The following is a 24,775-nucleotide window of genomic DNA, read 5'->3' as shown; positions in this document are numbered from 1 at the left end:
ACATGATCTTAAGTATTTAACAGAAATATGTAGACACTATTTCAGACACATGAGAATATAGTCTGTTTTTAAAAACCTGCAAAACAGAGATTCATGAACCACATTTTAAAAAGACTTCCGTGAAAGCTCTTCAGAAAAAAATATTTTCAAGTTGTCAAAAAAAAAAAAAAAAAAGAAGAAGAAGAAGAAGAAGAACCAGGCAATCCTCAAGTATCAAAGACTAAGAATAGTTACAATAAGTTTTCTAATTTGCCGGTGTGTCTGCCACATTAAATGCCTGCTTCTTCTCCACCTTATCTCCTAGCTACCAAATCAATAAAAAAAAAAGGGGATGTGTAATTATAGGGGTACTGCTAAGAAATTGCAGCATTCAAATGATTTTTGCTGTAATGTATTGGAAACTTCATATGTTCATTCCTGACAGTTTTTGGATTTATTTGGTTAGGGCAGAATCGTAGAAAAACAAATAGAGTTCCCTGGGTAGGAAAGGTACTCCATTTCCTGTTCATGGTTAGGTGATCCTGATTACCGTCCTTGGAGTCTGGGGCCTCTTACCCGGTGAATAATTAGGTACTGAATCAGGGAGGTACAGACTCATTTGCCTGGGTTTGTTTTCTGGGAGTTACTGTTTAACATTCCTGAACTGGAGCAGAAGTAGATTTTGTAGCTGGGCTTTCTGAGCCTCAGAGGAAGCTGAGAGTTGTTGAGTTCTCAAGTTTTGTGAAGCTCGTTATTAAGTGAAATTATGTGTGCAGAGGAAAATCTATTCATCTATGCTTTTAAAAAATGTCTATGATAAACAGAATTATACATATAGAATTGCATAACACACATGTCCATATTACCCAGCTTCCACAGTTATCAGCTTCTTGGTAATTGTTTTTCACCCTTATGCCTAGCCATTCCCACCACCATATTATCTTGAAGCAAATCTCAGATACTATAACATTTTATCTGTTAAGTATTTTAGTAGATATTTTTTAAGCAGTCTTGCTTAAAATAAGAATGGTACGTAGGTGTTTAATGTATTCTCTAACTTAATGCATAATTTAAGTACTCACAGTCTCTGTTGAGACTATTTAGATGCACTAAATCCAATCAGAGAGAGAATTTAATGAGGGTAGTGGTCATCTGGAATGGTCCATTGTTCTGTATGGGATAGTAACTGTGTAGGTCCAGTCAAAGAATGATAGCATCAGAGAATTTCTATCTTGAAGAAAGGAGCCATTGTTAAGATTCATGGATTTTCTGTGTTCTTTGGTCCCCTCTGATGACAGGATAGTGAAATGAGCCCTAGCTCCAAGTACTCACAAACTTTGTAACCATGGATAAAGTCAGCCACTTACTTATCTCTGAAATTAAACTTCCCAATTTTAAAAATGGATGTGATGCTTCCTGCACTTATTCACAGAACTGTGATACACTGTGATTTGGGATGTGAACACACTTTAAAAATAATGGCCCGGTTACATAGTCTCCTTTAATTTTTTAATTTTTTTTTTTTGAAACAGAATCTCACTCAGTTGCTCAGGCTGAAGTGCAGTGGTGGGATCATGGCTCACTGCAGCCTTGACCTCCTGGGCTCAGGTGGTCCTCCCACCTCAGCCTCCCCGGTAGCTGGTACTACAGGCACATGCCACCATGCCGGCTAATTTTTGTATTTTTGTAGAGACGGGGTTTCACCATGTTGCCAAAACTGGCCTCCAACTTGAGAGTTCAAGTGATCCTCCTGCCTCTGCCTCTCGAAGTACTAAAATTACAGGCGTGAGCCACAGCACTCAGCCTACAGATGATCCTTTAACACAGGCTTTTGGTTCTTTGAAATTACCAATGTTCAGGATTCTTAATGGAATCAGAGAATATAAAGATTGAAGAAGTAACTATCTAGAATGTTTTTAAGGAATAATTTTCTAATCTAGGTTCTCTGTTTTCTTCTGAATATATTTTATTTGGGCATTTTACTTTTCTCCAAGATGAGGTCCATTTTCACTGAACCATTTTGCAGTTTATTTTTCTCTCTATTAATAAAACCTTTGGAAGGTGTCTTGATCAGGCCAACTCCAAATTAAATGTTTCTCTTTGAAAGATTGCCTGGTGATCAGAATTGTTTTTCCTTCTCTTTTCTTCTTTTAGCCTTGCCTCCCCGATTGAAAGAGATGAAAAGCCAGGAGTCAGCTGCAGGGTCCAAACTAGTCCTTCGGTGTGAAACCAGTTCTGAATACTCCTCTCTCAGATTCAAGTGGTTCAAAAATGGGAATGAATTGAATCGAAAAAACAAACCACAAAACGTCAAGATACAAAAAAAGCCAGGGTAAGTATGATGCAGAAAATAGTACAGACTGCCCCCAACAATAAGACAATATAACATATAAATGTTATTTAGGCCCTAATAAGTAAATTTACTATCAGAAACATGATAGATAGTAAGTGAAAAGCTGTTTCATTATATAATGACAAAAAAATCATGTCATCACATAGGCAAGAATTCAGAGTTTCTGGTCCTTACAGCTTGTTGATGTAGAAAAGGAAGGATGGATGGAGAAAGAACTGTAGGAAGTAAGAAGAGGTGGAAGGGAGGAAGGAAGGGAGCATTAGTGGCAGATGCTGTCATAGTAATAGATCCTAAAATTCAGCTTCTTGGCTGGGTGCAGTGGGTCACGCTTGTAATCCCAACAGTTTGGGAGGCTGAGAATGGTGGATCACCTGAGGTCAGGAGTTTGAGACCAACCTGGACAACATGGTAAAACCTTGTCTCTACTAAAAGTAGCCGGGTTTGCTGGGTGCCTGTAATTCCAGATACTCAGGAAGCTGAGGCAGGAGAATCACTTAAACCCAGGAGGAGAAGGTTGCAGTGAGCCAAGATCATGCCACTGCACTCCAGCCTGGGCAATAGAGCAAGACTCCATTTTAGAAAGAAAAAAAGTGCTATTTCTTTAAAATAAGACAAATGCATACCATAATTCAGAGGATACATTTAAAATCACAACTTCACTAAAAAGCTCAGTCAGTACTTAGATTTGTGGAAAGAATAGGAGTCAGTTGAATTCAGACTATTTTTTAATAAGAGGTTGATGATATAATTATATCTAATAAGAATTTTTAACTGACACTGCTGATAAAGCACATTATCACTTTAGCAGATTTTAAAATTAGGTAATTTAGATAGCAAGAATTTTAAATGTTCCTGCCCTCCCTGAGGAGGTCCATATTTGACAGGGCTTCATGTGATTCCTGTAGTATCTTGGTGGATGCATCTTTTCTCTACTCTAAAATGATGCTCTGTTACCATCCCTACACTCTTCATTCTTATTTACTTCCTTACTTAAGAATCATTTCTTCTAATATCAAACTACATTTTGAAATTAGAGAAAAGTATGTCGGGTTTCTGCTTCTAGGGAGTCCTTTAATCAATGTAACATGTATAATAGTGGTTCCACACTCAAAGATGACATTTTCTGCACTCCTGTCTCAAAGGGTTCCAGTGAACCCTCAGGTATGGTAATTGATGCCACGGAACAATCTCCTATACTTTGATTTTATAGGACATTAACCAGAAAGTTGTTACACATTCATGAGCAAAGTGATTATAATGAGAATTGAATTTAAGTGTTTGTTTGCTCAGATGACTATAATTAGGGGTGTTTCCTAGTTTCTGTGGTTTTATTAACTACATAAGTTATTAATTACATGTTTACTCTAGTTATTGATCATGTCAGTTAAAGCTGTTGCTTTGGAAGTATAACAAAGTGTAGGAGAGAGGATTATATCACTTTCTGCAGTAGGTAGTACTTCAAAGATACATAATATAATATTGTAAAGAGACATGGCATTTTTATACCTAATACTACTTATTTATTCATTTATATTTATTTTATTTTTAAGACAGAGTCTTGCTCTGTCACCTGGGCTGGAGCACAATGGCGCAATCTCGGCTCACTGCAACCACTGCCTCCCAGGCTCAAGCAATTATCCTGCCTCAGCCAACCCGAGTAGCTGAGATTACAGGATGCGCCATTGCGCCTGGCTAATTTTTGTATTTTTCATATAGACGTGGTCTTGAGCTGCTGACCTCAGGTGATCCATCTGCCTCAGCTTCCCAAAGTGATGGGATTACAGGCAGGAGTCAACAGGCCCAGCCTACTTATTTTTTTACATTATTTCAATATGTAGCAGTTGAACAGCACATGGCAGCTGTCTTATTTTGCAGATTAGAAAATTAAGGGTCAGAAAAGTGTTCTGCTTTTCCTCAAGTCACATAACTAGGAAGAGACCCATTGAGAGCTGAGTTTATTATTGTTACACCCATTAAAAAATGTAATATACTGAGAATGAAGGAGGTGAAGTTTCTTCCTGTAGATCATATTGGTAATAAAGGGTTAAACTTAGATGTGAACTAGGTCTGACTCTAAGTCTCATGTCTTTTCAACAGATACTTGTGGTTTTGCTATATAAATTAAATAGATTGGCTACAAATCTATTTCTTGGGCTCCTTTCTTTGAAATGGAGAACATTCATGTTTAGTAGCGTGTGTGCATGAGGGGAGTAGGAAATACGATGAATGAATTGAAAAGATAAGGAGATTCTTATAAAGAAGTTTAACAGGACAAAAAATACTCCTAGGTTTTGGATGGATGTTTGATTTTCATCAGACAAGTTAGTAAGAAATGAACTTATCTGCACATGCAGGGTAATGTCTCATTTATTTCTGTATAGCTGTCAAAGGATACCAGTAATATCTAAGTGCCTATGAAAGGTTTTATGCTAGGAGTGTGAAGAAATTTAAGAGGCATAGGGCATTATAATCTCTGTGCCCAGGGGTAGGGGGTCATAAGATTGTATAGAGATGATCTAGCTCAGTCTAACATAAAACATGGGAATTCTGGAAAGCATGTGTTGAAACACTGTTAGAGCTGGGAAGAGGTAGGGAGGGAAGAGAGGCTCATCTGGAAGAAAGCATCATCATACTGTAAATATTCAGTCTGATGATACCTGGAGAGAGGCAAATGAAGTTGGGTAGATAAGATGAGAAAATTAATTTTTTAAAAAAGTGAACTGACTAGAATGAATAGGCTTTAGAAAAAGTATATGTATACTTAAAGAGGTAATTTGTTACATGACTTCAATGACATGTAAAAGTATCATTAGTATTCAGAAAAGCATTTTCACATTGGCTTCATAGGTCCAGACAGCTAAGAGCACTATCTATATATTAATAAAATTCCATTATACCAGAAAGAGCAATAGTCCGAAATTACTTCTTTTAAACAATGCTGTGGCTGGAAATAATTAAATGGGGAAAAATGTATTCAAGTAATGCAACTATAAATCACTCAAAACGGTCAACATATTTGATCTAAAAATAAGACATACTTTGTATAGAGTGGATTGCTATTTGGTAAGTGATCAGCTTATCGGTTTTCAGAATTGGACATTTCGTCATTTCTAAACTTGTGTTTTTTTATAAAAAATTAGCATAGTCAGTTTTTTGTTTTTTGTTTTTTTGACACAGAGTCTGGCTCAGTCACCCAGGCTGGAGTGCAGTGGTGTGATCTCGGCTCACTGCAACGTCTACCTCTCAGGTTCAAGTGATTCTCCTGCCTCAGCCTCCTGAGTAGCTGGGACAACAGGAACCCTCTAACACACCCAGCTAATTTTTTTATTTTTAGTAGAGATGGGGTTTCACCATATTGGCCAGGCTGGTCTCAAACTCCTGACCTTGTGATCTGCCCACCTCAGCCTCCCAAGGCACTGGGATTACAGGCATGAGCCGCCATGCTCAGCCAGTTTTTTTTTTTTTTTTTTTTTTTTTTAGATTAAAGGATCCAACTGAATCTAAATTTAATTAACATTTGCAAGGTGCCCTATTATTTCAATTTATCCTGTAAATATAAGTAGAATAAATGTTATTGTTATATCCATTTAAAAAAAATAATATGCTGAGAATGAAGGAAGCGAAGTTTCTTCCTGTAGATCATAGTCGTAATGAATGGTTAAACTTAGATTTGAAAGTTTCAAATCTCTAAGTGACTCTACGTTTTGTGTCTTTTCAACAGATATTTGTGATTTTGCTGCATAAAGTCATAAGTCAGAACATAGGGCTCTGGCATGGTTAGGTTTAGGATAATGTCTTTAATTAAAAGATTCTTATTTTTCGGATTCATCTATGTATTACTATTAATGATTTTTAATTACTAAGATATTCAGACTATTAGTGTTTTGCAGTGGTTAGTTGGTTACTTGACTTAAACTTTTACTTAGGCTATGATCGACCAAGCAGAGGTGAAGTTTAGTTTAAGGTGCAAGATTTTTCTGGGATTCTTTTTATTTAAATATATCATTGATTCTTTTTCAATCCTTAGTCTTGGCTGCTTTTTCACATTTTTTATAATCTAGATTATACATAGCAGCCAAAATATCCTTTTAATTCCTTAAGTGTTTACTGGAACAATTTAACAGCAATATGCAATTTCTGTTATTTTGTAATATCTTACCCTTCTTTTGCCCATGGTCCCGCTAAAAACTACATTCTTACGTGCTCTTCCTATGATTTTTGAATTCCCATCTAAGCTTTTGTTTCTTTTATTTGGCTAACCCATGTGTAGGGCCAATTAAAAGAAATGGAAACTGCCCTCATGTTATATGTCTGCTTATCCCTTTGTTCTTGTTTTCTTTGATTTTGATCAAGAAAATGGTGGATGATTTTGATCAAGAAAACTGGTTAAAGAGCTTTGAGTGTGACAGATTCTTATGTTAGGACTGTCAGATTGATCTTATTTAAATATCTGTTCTATCTTAGCTTTATGAAAGCCTGGCTTCCTATTGTTTGTATGTTTCACACACTTTTAGACACCCTTAATTTTGCCTCAGCTCTTACATATTTTCATTTTGTTTAAAATTGGCTCTAATTGTTCACATTAGAAAAATATTACAAATTATTTATCCTATTTTTAGTGGTTGCTTTTTTTGACTTTATAATGGAAAACGTTTATCTATTTTTTTTTCTTATATTAGGTGAGCAACTCTGGCAGATCACTTGAACTTGATATATTACAAAATCTCAATGTTCTCAGTAGAACACGGGAATCCTCAGTGGCATTCCATATGGTTTATGTGAGGCACTTGGTACAGTGACTGGTTCTGTTGCTTTTAAGAAGCTCCTCTTTCAGCCAAGCACAGTGGTGTACACCTAAAGTCCCAGCTATCGAGAATCTCTTGAGGGCAGGAGTTCAAGACCAGCCTGGGAAACATAGCAAGACCCCATCTGTATACTTAAAAAAAAAAAAAAAAATCATAATTCCTTTTTGCTTTTTTGTCCTTTTCATGATGATCAGTTTTACTTTATCTGTAGCAGAGTTGGATACACACACACAAGCACTGTCTATATAATTCCTTAGGGGTCAGGTATAAACTGAGGACTCCTTCCCTATATGTGTTTAAGTTGCCTTAGCCTGTAGCTATGATAGAAGAATCAAGCTAAACTGAATAATAGCTAATGGAATCAAATTCACCTTGTAAGTGAGCACTCACTAAAAATCACAGTGTGCTTTCTGATATTAAAAAAAAAGGAAATGAATACTCAGAACTTTTTATCTTCAAATTACTTCATATTAATTTATCTTTACATTTTATTGCTTTTTTCTTATTCTAAAAGTAATACATGCTTATTATGAAAATCCAAATATTTCAGGAACATAGACTGTGATTACCATAATAATAGTTAACACTTACTGGAAAGTTACTATATTGCAAACATTATTTTAAACACTTTACATGAATTAACTCATTTAATGTTTTTAGAAAATAAAAATCCACCAAAATACCAACCTTCCTCCAGATCCCCAGAAAACTCATCAATTAAAGAGCAAAAAGTTAAATTTATAGCTATAAGGGAATCCGGTAGTTTTTGCAAGTTAATTTCCTTCTTATAGACAGTGTATAGTATCTTACTGAAAAGAGAAAAACAAGATGTGTATCCATACTTATCAAAGCCCCAAATCTTTTTGCAATACATAATTTTCAAGGAAGATTTGGCTCATTCTATACTCTTACTACATTCTGTCCCATCTCTAGGACACAAGGCTGGAGGAATCCCATAGTTAACTGTATCATTAGAATTCAGAGGAGTCTTTGTGATCCTTGAGGTCAGTGGTTTTCCAATGATGTCTCCGTAGAATCCTAAATTTCTATTGAATTGCAAAAAGGATTACCAGTCACTCTGACCTGGAACACTTTCTGTATGATATGATATTTTTGAATGTGAGGTTCTGATTTAAGCTTTCATTTTAAAACAGAATTTTGTTGTAAAAAATAGTAGAAACCACCGATCTAATTTAATCTTTCACTGCATAGAGATATTCTTGTAAGAATGTGCTTGGCAGGTGGCTATCCAGACTTGAATCTTTCCAAAGAGAAATACTAACTCTTTCACAAGGCACCCTATACATTTTTGAATGCTCAGAAAAGTCCTTCTATGTAATATCATTCAAAACATGTTTCCTTTTTCCTGTAAGACTTAGTTTTCTTGTAAGTCTTAGCAATCCCAAATAATTTCCTTTTCCATATGCATCCAGGAAATATATTTAAATAGTTACCATATTTAATTCATAGTTGTCTGCCAGTGGGACCACTGTTTCTTTAACACAAACCTCTCTAGTGTTAAGATATCTAGGCCCTGTTCAATTCTGATTACCCTCTTCTAAAGTCCTTTAATTACTGGTTTTTTCTCATCTAATGCCATTCCAAAGTATAATTCAGCATTCTAGACATGATCCAGCCAATGAGGAATGTATTGGGGCTTTTATCCAATTTGATTTATGCTCTGCTTTTATATTAATTTGGCTAAATAGTACATAACATTCTTTTGTTCTTTCTTTTTAAAAATAGTTTTTAAAATGGGTTAATGATAAGCATGTGGCTAATTGAAATTCTTTCTGCATATATTGTAGTCGAGACATATCTCTTTCCTCTTTTATTTATGCCACTGATTTTTGAACGTGAATGTACTTGTTATGCTTATCTTGATCAAACTGAATCTTAGTCTTGGCCCATTGATGTTCTGTCTTAGAATTCCCGACGTGTCCTCCACAGAAAAGATTCCATGGCCACATGTCATGCCTGACTTAGAAATTCACAGTACAGATTTGCAAAAAACCACTGAGATGCATTGTCGTAAAGAGACCTATTTAACATTTTTAAATGCAACATTAACTTTAGCAAGGAACCACTTTTTAAAATCTCTATTTCTTTTAAAGCCTAACATTTGATTACTCTAGGAATAGTATTCCAGGAAACAATGCCCAGGCCTATTAGGAGACATTTGATTTTAAGTCTTATCCCTTTAAGATTATGTTAACTGTTGAAATATGATTACCATATTTCTTATAGTTCCGTCTAGATCAGTAGTTAAAATGTTAATTGCATTGGGTCAAGAAAGAGGTCTTTAGATACAAATGGGATTGTTCCTAGATTTGTATAAATAGGAAAGAAGGGTTGTTCTTGAGGGTGTTGTAATAGTCTTGGAGTAGTACATTCTTAGGATGTTGTAATCTTATCTCAGAATTCTGAGACTTAAGAAAAGCTACTGTTTTCTTATTTTATAAATTTACTCTTGTCTGTGGCATTGAAAATCAAGATATCATGCCCCACCCTGATATTGTTTTTAATATTTCTATTATTGCTAGTGGTTTCATGGTTATACATGATAATTCTTCCAGGAAACTATGCAAAATGTCGGGCTGAAAAATATTACACTATTTATCCAATTTTTTTCTCACTATCCTTCAAAGATACCCATCACAAAGGAAACTTATCATATATGGACAAAGTAGATAAATGGCTAATAAGCCATTTAAAAAATCATATGATATTTGAAAACTCCAAAATTCAGCCTAAAAGTTAATACAACTGGACCTTGACTGATAATCTAATATAGTTTTATTTTGAAAACTTTTAAAGTTGTTATATTTTATTATTAAGACATATTATCTATTTGTACAGATACTTGTCATCAAATGACCCATTTTGGCTTATAGGGTATACTTCAGGAAGCTTTCCTAGGAATAACCTCTCTGTTTAATATGTGAATATCCTGAAATGGCCCTTGGTGGTCTCCACATTCCACAGATAGACAAAGCTGTTAAATTACATCTACTCTTGTGAACTTTGTTTTGTGGATCATTATTTTCAAAAAATATTAACAGATATGCCTCATGAATGAAAAGGATTCCCTGATCAAATAAGTTTCAGAGAGAATAAATAATATATCCCCTTTCTGAGGAGTCAGAGTACATCAGCATACTCAAGACCCTGAGAAATCCTGTGATATTAAAGATAATGAAAAGTCTGTCTTTATTTCACCTAATATTTTCCAAATTTATTTGAATATAGAGCACATTGCTTTGTTACCTTGGGTTTACCTGTTGACATCATTGAGTCAAGACTAGCAAAGTTAATTTTTCAACCCCTTTGTTGGTTTGACCATCACTGTCCCTGGTCTGGACCACCTCTGATGATTTGTACCCTCTCATCATGGCATTTTCCTTGCTTCAAACCAGCATTAGGGATATTAAGTTCTGCTGAGTACTTAAGCAAACATCCAAATACTTTTTTCATTCATTCACACATTTATCCAATAATGTCTGAAGACAAAGCATAGCCTGATGTATGCTCGTTGAGACTAGTAAGAAGTTGATATTATGGCTCCACTCTCCAAAGTATATGTCCTTGGTCAAGAGATGAGACATGCTGAAAGAACTTTCATAAAAAGGGGATCATGGGAGAGGTACTCAGGACTGTCAGAATTTAGACATGTGAGAGAGCAACTCCAGCTACATGATTAAGAAAGGATGGATGAAACAATTGGCATCTGACATGGCTCTGGAAGGTCAGCTGAGATTTTTGATGTATGCGAATGCAGACCTCCCATTATAGGAAGAAGAAACAGACAAAAGCACAGAGGTAGAAGATCAGGAGGCTTACACGCAGAACTTTGGATGGTTCAGTCAGATAGGCTGGAGGAGACTAGTAGGAATTACATTTGGAACAATTAATTTTACTCAATTAACATTATTGTGTGACCAGAAGATCAGAAAATTCACTAGAAAACTAGCAAAGTATAACATGGGAGATTTGCAACCAGGATTGCTATATTTTCTTCCTCCATTGTTGTTATCCCCTTGAGAGCCCAGGAAGTGACACTTACCAGGCTAGAACATAGAAGGATTATTATTATTTTTTTGGAGATAGGGGTCTCGTCTTTTTGCCCAGACTGGAGTGCAATGACTATTCACTGGCACGATCATGGCACATTACAGCCTTGAATTCCTGGGCTCAAGTGATTCTCTCACCACAGCCTCCCAAGTAGCTGGAATTCCAGGGGCATTCCAACACACCAGGCTTTAGAAGAATTATTTAGAAAGACTTCAGTAAACTCTGAGCCAATTCCAGCTGTTCTGAGTTCTTACATCCTGGAGACTGCTTAAATTACAGGTTATGTACAACAATAAAACACAAACACACAGACACAGCAAATAACAATGCTGCCCAAGTTCCAAAAAAAAAAAAAAATTGTAAATGTTGACGTAATATTCAGAGTTTTATAAAACTGTGTGATAATGTTGCCCAAATATTTCTTCCAGTATTAGGAGCCTTTCATGTTCTATGCTCCCAACAACGAGAATTTTTAAGGAAAGAAAAATTTCTTTCCTTTTGAAATTGATAAATCCTCTTCATTCAAAATTAACATTATTCTTGATGTTACCCTACTGAGAAGAAGAGTGCACAGTGTTTTTTATCTATTCTAGCCAGCGTTAAGTGTCCTTAACAGACTTGTAGGAAATGATTTTATACATTTTTCTCTTCCTAAACCCTAGTGGCTGATATCATTTGCATATAGAGAAGTAAGAAAATTTACTAATTGGGTTTAAAAATCTAAGGTATACATAGTTACTGATGGTAGTAGGAGAGTAAAAGGAAAACTAGAGAGGACCTCCTTTAACTACTGATTTAGGTGATAAAATTAAGATAATATCCATAGTAAGACATAAATGTGATACATCTACTTTTACTCTAGGTAAAATCATGCAGTCAGATCATTGTAATAGAAGTTGTATTTTGACATATGTGTAAGGTGGAAAGAGGCAGTTTGAGAACTCTGAAAGCATAGAAAAACATATATTTATGTTTACTGGTTTTCTGTAATATATACTGACACCACTTTGGTTCTTATCTTATAGGAAGTCAGAACTTCGCATTAACAAAGCATCACTGGCTGATTCTGGAGAGTATATGTGCAAAGTGATCAGCAAATTAGGAAATGACAGTGCCTCTGCCAATATCACCATCGTGGATTCAAACGGTAAGAGATACCTACTGTATTCTGTTCCTCAGTCTGTAAGAAGACAAGACATGTGGTAAGACTTATAATAGATTAATGTGTTAAATCTCATCATAAACAAATTAAAAACAAAACCAGACGTTCCAAGGATCTTGTATGTCTTTCATAAATTTCTGCATTCCATGAGATTATATAGATCTGAAAAATGCATAGATTATTTACAGAAGGATTTGAATAAGGCCATGAACGGCAGAGATAGGTTGGGTTCCTAAAAGTTAGAGGTTATACCATTTTCTTTAAGTTGGTTGGGGAGGGCAGTAAAGTCTTTGGCTCTCTGAACAAAAGAATACAGGAATACATATATATGTATATATATGTGTATATATATGTATATATACATATATATGTGTATACACATATATACAATAGCTATATGTAACACACAGAATATACACATATTATATATGTGTGTGTGTATATATATATATATATATATATTTATGTATATTATGTGTGTGTGCAGAATACAGTCCTTAACTCAATCCTGGCAATTTTATTCCCATTACATATGGCTCTAGGTAGTAGAAAGTTAGACCATTAATTCTTTTTAGGCCTATTAATTTTAAAATTAGAAGAGTCTTAGAGGCAATAAATTTCCTATGAAGAGGCTTCAGTTTCACTTTCTTCAGAATAGTACCAGGCAATATTTGTTAAACAAATGAATGACTTAGAGGTAGGAAGTACAATCTACCTCTGACAGCTTCTCTGAGTTATTCCAGGAAAGTAAAATAACCACAGCTAATGGTTTTCTGTTTTCTAATAGCCTAATACTCCATGATTTGATGGGATCATCTATAGGAGCTAATGATGACCTAGCAATGCTTCTTTAAATCTCTTAGAATAATCAAATGCTATTTTAAAACCTTTGGTTTTATTTATTTTTTTTAATTATGAAACTTAACTATTATCTTTAAAAATTTGTCATCTGTTAGAAAAGTAAGCCTAATTGCATTGCTTCTTGGTAGGAGATGAGACAGGTTCTGCATTTCAAGGGCAAATGCTCTTAAAGTGATAAGGTAACACCATCTCAGCACAAGTAGAGTAAAGATAACTTTAAGGGTTAATTCTATGGGAGCCTGATGTAGTTTTTGTCAGTTGATTCACCTGTAACATACTAAGAAAGTAAGAAGGGAGTGAGATAAAAATAAGAAACAGGGCTGGGAAAATTCAGGTTAATGCCTCATCCTCTCTGGACTTCTCATGGATCTGCTCCATCGCAATGTAATCAAAGTTCATCACTTTCATTTTAAATATCTCCCTCCACAGAGAGTAAAAGAGAGCAAGGAAAAGGAGTTTCCATTAGGAGTCCTGTTTATTACAGTTTAAAATGTAAAAACTATTTAAAATTTATATGAGTAAATATAGCATCACTTTATTTTTTAACCAGGACAGTTTAAGCAATAGTATTTTGCTAGTATTACTTTACCCCACATGGAATTTTATAGGATGCTACCTGAAACACACATTAAAAAATTAATTTTAATGGGCTCTTCTTTACTTTCTACTGTAACCGTTGTTTGAAGCTAATTCTCCTCAGTTTTTCACTGGTTTGGTTCGGTGTGTCTCCTCGTGGTTAATGCTATTGAATTGTGATTTTTGACACTTGGATTTGATTCCTGTAGCTATACCACAATGTCCCAGGAAAATAAATTAGAGCTGGTATCATGGTCTCACTGAGTGTCTACAGAGGTATTGTTTTGATTATTCCATGGTTTCTGATTTACAGGATTAAGCAATGAATTATTTACCACTATATTATTCCTGGCAAAACCCATAGAATTCATTTTTTATTAATTTGGGGGTACTGAAAGTTTGATAATATGCCTTTTTGCATTTTTTGCATAGAAAAGACAGCTAATTCACTTTCTCCACATTAATTCACTCAAGTCTTGGTCTAGTGATCAAATATGAATATGTGGTATTGACTGTTACAGGGTAGAGAAATGAAACTCAAGGTGTTTTTGATAATGAGTCTTTTGTACCTGGCAAGAATAAAGAGAAGTTCATGTCATATTTTAAGTAAATCATTCTTAAACAACCAACAAAAATTCTTTCAGAAATGGGTTCTTATGAACTTATTTAATTAAAGCTTCTGAAGAAAGAGAATGAAGAATCTCAATTACAATGCAAGTTGGTCTTGCTTTTATTCTCTTCTTGGAATGTTAGGAATAGATCCTCTTTATCTAACCCCTTCATTGTATTAAAAAAGAAATAAAAGACTTAGCATGGAAAACAGACTTATTCTGGAGATATTTAGCAGCAAAAGGAGATAGGAGCCCAGGTTTTTTTTTTTTTTTTTTTTTTAAATTCCTGCAACAGTGCAGTTTACTCTGTACCTGAGAATTTTTTGTGTGCATTTTGTTTTTTTGTTTTTTGACACAGGGTTTCACTCTGTCACCCAGGCTGGGGTGCAGTGGTACGATCTTGGCTCACTGAAACCTCTGCCACCTGGGATCAAGGGATCCTCCCACCTCAGCCCCCTGAGTAGCCAGGACTACAGGTGCATGCCATCACACCCAGCTAATTAAAAACAATAATTTCTTTTTTGATACGGAGTGTTGCCATGTTGCCCACTCTGAAACTCCTGGGTTCAACTCTGTTGCCCACTCTGGCACTCTTGATTCAACAAGTCCACCCACCTTGGACTCCCGAAGTGCTGGGATTATAGGCGTGAGCCACTGCACCCAGCTTTACTCTGTATCTACGTGTTTGCAGATGTTTAAGTTAGATTATTTTGCTTATAAAGAACAGAAGTTGAAGAAATGGTGTGAGGCCTAAGGATTGAGGGATTCTATGGTGAAGAAATGGAACTTCATTATAACTCGGCCTCCAGGAGATGGAATTGTCCGCTGGGCATCTCTGACAATTTAAACAATGCGAATTTGTGGCTCTTCTCTCTGGTGTTTCCACCTTTAATATGCTTTGACACTTTAACTTTTATACTCTTTGCTACATCTTCTCACCTCTCCTACTTTCAAACTATGCTTCTTTATGATTCCAAACTTTGACCTGTTTCTTGCCCTCACTTGGCTATATTCTTTATGGCATTTTCAGGTATTCTTTCAGCTTTAACTCCCATATGATTGCTTCCTTGGTTCCTCAGTGAAATTTCCCAGACCAAGAATCATATTAGCAGAGTTGATTGTTCCATACCCATTAAAAGACCTAGAGAATTTACAAATCATGTGCTGTCTGGTCATACGTCCACTGCTGCCTCTACTAGAGAGGGTGAAGCCGGAAATATAGCTGCCCGGAAGCTCCTCTCTTCAAAGGCTGGGGGTGGAGCGTGAAGCCCACCTGGGCCTGTGGCTTGGCAGGTACAATGATTGACAAAGCCATATCCTTTTTAGAGGAGATACCCTTTTTGCTCTGCACCGCAGGGGCCTAGTTATGGTGCATCTGAAAGGAAAATATGTAATCATCTTAATCCCTATCCTCTTCCACTGCTATCTATGAATTTGCTATATTCTGTTCAATGTTTGGTTATCAAAGAAGTCTTAATTGGATTCTTAGCTCTCCGGGGCTTAGATGCACTACCTTTGTGTTGTCTCATTCCTGTCTTCCTAGGAATCAGGGCAGAGGTTGCACAGAAACACTTTTACAGAGAGAAAAAGGGCACTCTCTACTGTGGTTATAAATTGCTGCACCACTAAACCATGTCCTCCTAAATAGGTATTTACCATTGACTTGGGCTGATAGAGAGTGGAATTCTCAAGAATTTCTTCCCTCCTTCCCTCCCTCCCTCTCTCCCTCCCTCCCTCCCTCCCTCCCTTCCTTCCTTCCTTCTTCTTTCCTTCCTTCCTTCCTTCTTTCCTTCTTCCTCTCTTTCTTTTCTTTTCCTTTCCCTTCCTTTCCTTTTCCTCTCTTTCTCTCTCTCTCTCTTTTTATTTTCCCGAGTTTCACTCTGTCACCCAGGCTGGAGTGCAGTGGCAGGATCTCAGCTCACTGCAACCTCCACCTCCTGGGCTCAGGTTCAGTTCTCCCACCTCAGCCTCTTGAGTAGCTGAGATTATAGATACCCACCACCACACCCCAGATAATTTTTGTATTTTTTGTAGAGACAAAGTTTCGCCATGTTGACCACGCTGGTCTCTAACTCCTGACCCTAAATGATCTGCCCACTTTGGCCTCCCAAAGTACTGGGATTACAGGCATGAAGCACGGCACCTGGCCAAGAATTTCTTGTTTCATTGGGGATTCTAGAAAAAAAAAGTTCTTAAAATAAGAACATGCTGTCAAACTATTATATTACATAGAACTCCCCTTGAGATTTTAATTTATAGTTTCTATGAAATATAACCTTATTTCATTTTTTCACCTTTTCTATATATCTCCAAGAAGTACATGACTAAAGTTTGAGAATTTCTATACAGGCCTCCTTGATGAATGATCCTTGTATGTTGCTGCAATCTAATTATCCTAATTCTTTCCTATTGCAAAGGGTTCCTTGTGATTTACTTAAATTCTCACACAGTTACTTTTTTGTTGTTGTTCTAAGATGTTTAGAATATATTTTGATACAAGATTCTAAGAGAGATGGGGAGGTTGGGGGTGACATTTGTAGGAGGCTGTTTTCTTTCTCCCCACATGACTTTACTGTTTGGTTCAATGTTTAATCCCATTAAGACAGCTATAATAATTATTGAAATATAATTACCTTAGATCATAAGTCTTCTTTAATGAAAGTCATTGTTTAGATCTGTCCGGATTAGTGACTAAATATAAATGAAATGATTAAAAAATTAAGAAATTCCCCTTGAAACAGTATATCCTGGAGTGTAAGAATGGCCATACTTGCACTATTTTCAAGCATTTAGAAAATAGTATATGCAGTCAACCATTTTGCCAACCCACATTTTAGACTTTTGTTTTCTGTCTTTTCCAGTGCCTTTCAACCCCTACTTTATTCAGAATTAGAGAAAGTAATTTATCATATAGTAGACATATATCAACCTATGCAATCTGCTAATTACTTCTGGGACAATGTAAAGCTAACAAAGTCCAGTTGGGTTTTCATATAACAAAGGATCTCATAGGCAGTAATTATGTGATGGATTATGAGTGAATTCCTTTCATGAATTCATATATGACAGTGGAAAAGGCCACATACACTGTGTTTACACACCCCACACACTATATGTTCATTTGTATTTGTGGTTTATTTGACCCAGTCTTTATTTAGGAAACCTTGACTTAGCAATTAATTCTTAGCTAACAAGCTTTGTGAAAACTCCTGGGCTTTAGAGTAGGGAAGAGAATAATAGACTTTGCTGGTTTCCAAATTAATTAAGTAATGCTTTCTTTTAAAAGATTAATATAGGAGAATATACAACTAATCAATCATATCTTCTAAGTTTTCTTTTTTAATCAGAAGAAAAATTATGTGAGTGAGCTTCCAGTTCCCATAGGAGCAATTGAGCTCGTAGCAATAAAATAGCTGTTTCATTTGAGATGAGCAGAAAAATATTATTTTTATAAAATTTGGTTAGATTATCAATTGCGGCTTTTAAAAATGGACTTATATTGGTGATAGGCTTAGCCTCACCCCCTCTCCCAAATTGACAGTGATGTTGGAAATGCCACAATATTAGTAGACAACCTGTAGTTTTGTTGAAAACATGTAAAATGTGTTTTTTAACTTGTATAACAGTCTACATATACATTGTATTATGTAGGACGCCCAGGAAGGCAAATGAGTGAGGATAATATGAAAGCAATAGGGTAGATTTGTCTTTTCAATGTGTGGTATCCATCCTGTCTCTACACCGTTTATTAATTTCAGAATTTCTCAGTTGCCTTAGAGTAAGCATTCATTATGAACAGGAAGAATTCAGGTACTCAAAGATGTTCCTCAAGGCATCTTTATGACTGCTAATAAATAAGTGTGTCCACTTTTAAATCTTTTAAATAAATCATTTGATTAAAATTTTTGTATGAACAGTGGTGACCTATAAATTTAGAAAGACAAAGCCACATAAGTGAATGCTGAAATACACACAGACACATTTTATATATGTATGTACTGTATACAATGTAAATATGTGTATTCTGCTACATAATTATATCTAGTATATTATGATCATGGCGAAATTGCAAACATCATGCATTCATAATAATTAGAAAAATTTTCTTCTAGAAGATATCTTTCATACCATGTAACTTTTTCCTGAGACCAGATCCAATTTATTAAGAAAGAATTCAAACATTACAAATATACTAATGTTCCATATGTTTACTTGCCTGCTCAGCATAAATTGCTCTGCTGTGTTCAGTTTCTAATAATTCTAAAACCTCATTAATTTGCACTAATGAAGGCAATGTCCTCTATAAATTAACAAATTTAATATACCAAATTACAATGGGAAAATATGTTGCTTAAATAAACATCAAGAAGATTGTAGGATTTAATGCTTTTTAAAAAGTCTGTAAATGTAATATAAAATTACTTTCAATTTACTTTTAACAAAAGGTTGTTTTCCAAATCTATAAATTCTAACCATAGCATGCATAAAAATGCTTGCTGAGTGATTTTAATTAAAAAGATTAACTTTCTTACTAGCAAGATTCTTTTTAAAATGAGGGCACCTTTGGTGTAGATATGTTAACTTCTGAGCTTGTATTTCCTCTAAGATTAATTCAGAAAGTTTGTATTTGAAACCATAGTCATTAAAGATATTTTAAGGTCTCCAGGATAAATACCTAATTTTAGGAAGGGGGTTATTTTAAGTTGTTTCCGTGTAGATGCATCTTTGTAGTAACCTCCTATTCTGGTATTTTTATATAACATTCAATTAAAAAAGGAAATGTTATGGTTAACCTTTCCTCTAATCTGAGGTCTTTTCTGCCGGAGATAGGAAAGCTCTGATTTTTTTTTTTTCTTGGAAGGTCACAGTGGACAGCTACTTAGTTTGTCAAAAATAAATCTGAAAAGAGTCTTGAGATCTAAGTTGGGACTGGGACTTTTGCCCAGCTCTAGTTGAGTTGACGACTTCATCTGCTTATAATGTCTTCGATGAATCTTGAAGGACAAGAGAAGAAAGCATCATCTCTCTTAGTGTGGATCCTTTGTTTGGAAACATAGCCCTTCTAGATATTTCTAGAGAAGGACACACACTTTGAATCTCTAATATAGTTTCTTTCAGATTCCTTTTTCTTAAAGAAGAACAATTTCATTTTCTGCAGCCCAAATCAAAGAAAGCTTGTTGCAGCTGCTTCAGAAACAGGTATCATCATATAACCAATTCAGAATATCCTTTTTTGCCTGTTGCTTGAAAAAATCCTGAGAAAATGATGTATCCTCACATACCAATTCCTTTCGCTTGGTCCTATTTTTAATGGATATAAGAGGCAATGTAGGCAACTTTGGCTTGAAACCAATCTTATTCCTTGAATAGTTTCCCTCTTAATCCTGATTAGAGAGGATCATCCATACTTAATTTGCACCAGAAAGACGCATTTGGTCTTACTAAAGGCATATTGCTAATCTTTATATATTAATACTGAACCTGATACTTATTCTTAAACACTGCTGCTGAGTCTCACTTGACTTTGTTTCCCTTTCAATTTCACGAAATCTTTCATCCCTAGATAAGCCTCATAGGTTAAAGAAATAATTGCCGCTTAAATCTACTCACCTACTAGTTCAATCTTGGAAACACTAAATGCTCATATCCGTATTTAAAGATGATTATGTTTGTAATAAACATTTCTACTCCATGATTAACAGAATATTAATTTAAATATACAATTATATATGACCTGCTTAGGATTCTCAGTTAGATCTTCTAATTTTGTATAATAGATAGTATCACGGTAGATTCAACTTATCTTTTGTCCTGGGTAGGAAATGTGAACTACCATTAAGTCATTTGGCAAGACTATGACACAACGAAACTTCAGTGATCTACATCATTGCATATCTGCATCTTTCCAGGCTTCATAAAACTGTACCAAGCTAAACGTGTTAGATTCTGACAAACTGAAGCCCTTTTCAGAAGAACTGAATACGGAATTAGTTAGACAATGTAACTACTCTGTATTCCATCATAAAGAAATAAGAATATCAGTTTAAAGTTTGAATAAGACAATCACAATCCTCATGAAAATGATGTATCCAGAAGTATACAAGTTGGGTTCATCCTTCATTTATTTGGGGTGGGAGCTGCATACCTACTGCTTGGGTAGCTGATGTCTATCGTATGATAAGGCACCTGTCTTCATTCTCACTGGCGATTGTAAATAGAGTTCCATGCCAGAACTTGATGATTTTCACCAATCCTAATTAGAAACATGGCTTACTTTTATTTTTTAATGAAAATGTACTTGTTCAAAGATCTGTAACTTAAAAATTCTTGCTACAGCTTGGCGATCCGATAGCTTTGACTTTCTTAGTTCCCCTATTTCGACTTTTCTTTCTGAGAAGCCTACTGCCTCTTTGACATAAATTCTTCCTCACTGATCCAAGGGGAGGCAGTGAATGCTTCCTAATTTTCTAGCACAGCTGAGTTTATGCTCTTTGCATAAGAAAGGAGAACAATCAATTTAGACCGTCTTTTTGTATTTCTTACTCTCTGTATGGTTGAAGCCTGGACTTTCCTCACTCCCTTGCAGTATTTCCTTCCTTTACACTTACTTTTAGATCGAAGGCAGCCTGTGGTACCTGCTCCTGGCCTCCTGCTTATATATCATAATGTCCTATCACCTTTTTTTTTCAGAGATCATCACTGGCATGCCAGCCTCAACTGAAGAAGCATATGTGTCTTCAGGTAAGGAAAATAAGCCTGGCAAATTTTACTAACCAGAATGACAAACTGCTGGCTGCTCCTTCTACTAATCAGAACCCCTTCTGCATCCAAACCTCATCTTCTCTTGTTTTCTGCTTCAGTATTTTTCTCAACCTTATTCTGCCTTTTTGGATTTTACTTAAGGGAGGATGGGTCTCGCTGCGTCTTCAAACTTAGGCTTGAGAAACATACATGAGTGAAAGAAATCTACATCTAGATGCAACTTAATGATATTAAGCAAGTAAAGGAGATATCTGAATTAAGAGCTCGGTTTTTATATCTTTCTAGATGCTTCTCTTAGCTGCCTTCTACTTTCTCACCCCTCAGAGTGTATTCATAGATAATTTATCAACATCTAATCTGTGACCTTTGGGTTTCTAATGATCATTCATGGATTGCTAAACTTAACAACAACAACAACAAAAGACTTACAGCCTGACATTTAAAAATGCCGTTGTCTTGCTTTTGTTGGTTTCTCACTTGCCTATAATATTTGCTGATAGCACTTATAGTCTGGGCAGATATTCGCAACTTAGAACCCAAATCTAGCAGTGCACATATAACCATAATTCATTGATTTCACCACAAACTATGAATTTAATCCTCTATGGATTTCATTTTTTAAACTTCTTAATTCTTTGTAATTCTATAATTAATAGAACATTCAAACATTTAAAATTCATCTTTATTTGGAAGAAAATTTTTGAAGACCCCAGATTGGATATTCATCTCAGAGATTATTGATAACTTGGTTTTGCTGCTGCCTTTTCTTTTACAAAAATTCTCAAGTCTCATTTGATAATCACAATATACTTGTGAAACAAGACATCATTTTTCCTCATTTTACAAATGAGAAAACTGAAGCATTAGAAATGTTAAGTCATATATTTCAGGAAGTAGAAGAGAAACTACTTCAAGTTCTGTATTCTTTTTATTACTCCACATTTAATATTTTGGCTTCATTAAGTTTTTCATTATGGCTAATACCTTGTTGAAACTATAGGATGACCTATAATCAACATGTCTTTTTCCATCTTACCTCCATTGGTTTCCTCTTTACTTCAAAGCCATTGTTTAAAACCATAAAAGCTAAATATCTCTGTATCTTAGGCTACTTTAGCTATATTTAGGGCATATTCATGTGTCATTACTAAGATTAAGTGTATATGTGTTATGGAATGGGATGATCCTGGAATCTAAGAGGTGGTTACTCTTCCTAGAGAAGGAAGGAAGGAAGTGAAAAAGAGGGAAAGAGAGAAAAAAAGAGAAAAAAAAATATTCTGAATGTCTTCACCTTTCGGTTTACACATTTCTGTAATATAGAGACTTCATTAACTCCAGTAAATGCCATTAGCGGTAAAAATAAAAAGCTTTTACATTTATATGGAACTTTTCTTGGGGATTTAGATTGACTGTAACTATTATTTCTTAATTTGGTGACTTGAATCTTGATAACTTTCTGGCTGTTGACTTTCAATCCTTCTTTGATACTAAGACTTCTTTATTTCTTACTAATGAAAACCCATCTGTCCCATGCTTTTTTTCTGCACGAGTCATATTTTTCATTCTGTCTGTACTTAACTGGTTTTTCTTCTTTTATCTTTGCTATCTAAGAAAATCTTGCTACTAAATATCCCCAACTATTGTATGATTTATTTAATTAGCATGGTTTGTTTGATCCTAATGTAATTACTCTATTGCTCTCATAGACCCTGCATGGACTTTTCAGCACTTCTTGGTCAGGATGTTTATGCAGATCCAAGTTGCCTGGAAATAGTCTCACTCTTGTTTATTTGTTTATTGATTTGACATGCATGAAAGTTGGCTTTCACTCTCTTGGAATCCGGGGGCTGTTCTCTTTGGTTTCATGTTTTCTAAAAATCAAGACCACACCTGAGAGAAGAAATTTTCTGTCTCACCTGTAGTGTGGATCTCATTAGAGTAGTCTCTCTTGGAAGTTCAGATAATGCTTGATGAATGGAATATTCTTATAGATGGATTGACTCCATTTTCATCCCTTTTAAAAGTCTTTGGGTCTAGACTATGGAAATATTCCTTTGTGGTCTTTGAGTATTGCATATATCTTCTGACTTATAAATGCTCCAGCTTCTCTGTTGCATTGTGTTCTAGTACTCTTAGTAGGTGATACCCAAGGCTGACAAATTTCTAATAGTCCAAGCAGCATGACTCAATAAAGCCTCATTCCACTTTTATGTTTTATAGAGTCTCCCATTAGAATATCAGTATCGACAGAAGGAACAAATACTTCTTCATGTAAGTATACTTAAATATTCTGTTCAATGGTTTTTAACCCATGACACTATCTGCTTTGGAAGATCACGTTCACATCTGTCCTCTGCCCCTGTTAAGGGTCAGCATGTTGAGTTTGGCAATAGGACAGTATTTGCTGTTTGGAGTAGAAATGGCCTCTAATATGCTTAAGGACAACTAGGTGTCCTGTCCCCTGAGTATAAGTAAGAATATTGAAATATACCACATATGTATTAGTTTTAGGATAATCTGGTGACTTTGAATATTGAAAAATAATTGCACAAGTTCTGAGGCCTAATTCCTGGCAAGCAATAGAGCACATTGTGTATCTTTTCAGCTTGCCTGGATGCCTTCAGCAACTGAGGCATGATACCCAGCTGTTTGGAGCCTGTGTTCCAAAACTCGTTCGTTCTCATATAAAGTCAGCTGTGATGGAGTAAGAAAACTATATATAGATGCCCTTAATTCAAATTTGATGGCAAGTAACTAATTATGAAAATGTTTGAAAGCAAGTCCCTAGGCAAGATCTCAGATTAGTTTTCATCTGTTTAATGTGAAATGGGCTTTGTGCTTTGGACTTCTATAACTGTTAGATTGATTGGGGTTTTGTGCTGTCGGGGGAACTTAAGATATTAGCAAGGACTAGTATGAAGAGTTTTTGATACTTATAAATTGAGAATATCATTGTATTAAATTTTGATACTCAACAGGGGAGTTTATCAAACCTTGAAAATTAAACTTAAAACTACAGTCTTTTCCTTATTTTCGCTCCTTATTTAAAGCATTTCTCAGTTTGATCAATAAATAGATGTTCCCAGTGATTCTATTTCAATCTGGAGATTGTGTTGAATAAATGATTTCTTTTTGCTATCAGCAGGGTAGGAAAACTCTAGAAAAGTAAAGTCTGTCCTTTTGGCAATTTAAGTTGTTTTGTCAATCTGTTTAAATAAATCCTTTTTGATGTTGCAGCCTTTCCTTCCAGGTTGTTGGTACTAGAACTGGAACTATGTGATATTAAAATATCTTTTATTGGCAGGATGTAGTGGTTCACGCCTATAATCCCAGCACTTTGGGAGGCCAAGGCGGGTGGATCACAAGGTCAGGAATTCGAGACCAGCCTGGCCAACATGGTGAAACCCCATCTCTACTAAAAATACAAAAATTAGCCAGGCATGGTGGCATGCATCTGTAGTCCCAGATACTCAGGAGGCTGAGGCAGGAGAATTGTTTGAACCCAGGAGGCAGAGGTTGCAGTGAGCCAAGATCATGCCACTGCATGCCAGCATGGGCAACAGAGCGAGAGTCCATGTCAAAAAAAAAAAAAAAA

The 24,775-nt window shown here is 35.4% G+C and overlaps 1 protein-coding gene across 13 annotated transcripts in view; it reads left to right on the top strand.

The window, feature by feature from the left end:
• The window catches only part of NRG1 (neuregulin 1), a 1,128,933-nt gene that overhangs the window by 952,011 nt on the left and 152,147 nt on the right, over positions 1 to 24,775 (top strand). For 11 of the 13 annotated variants that reach the window (XM_032287954.1, XM_032287948.1, XM_032287949.1 and 8 more), the window contains exons 2-5: positions 2,134 to 2,311; positions 12,234 to 12,355; positions 21,109 to 21,159; positions 23,401 to 23,451. In XM_032287954.1, coding sequence (XP_032143845.1) covers positions 2,134 to 2,311; positions 12,234 to 12,355; positions 21,109 to 21,159; positions 23,401 to 23,451 — 402 coding nt within the window. The remainder of the gene's footprint in view (positions 1 to 2,133; positions 2,312 to 12,233; positions 12,356 to 21,108; positions 21,160 to 23,400; positions 23,452 to 24,775) is intronic. The other 2 variants (XM_032287950.1, XM_032287959.1) reach the window with 1 other exon arrangement.

Source organism: Sapajus apella, unplaced genomic scaffold (genome assembly GCF_009761245.1).
Source record: "Sapajus apella isolate SASKATOON/1434 unplaced genomic scaffold, GSC_monkey_1.0 scaffold21, whole genome shotgun sequence".
Classification (NCBI taxonomy): Eukaryota; Metazoa; Chordata; class Mammalia; order Primates; family Cebidae; genus Sapajus; species Sapajus apella.
Note: the sequence above shows the minus strand (reverse complement) of the source record. Positions and strands in the feature narration are given on the sequence as shown.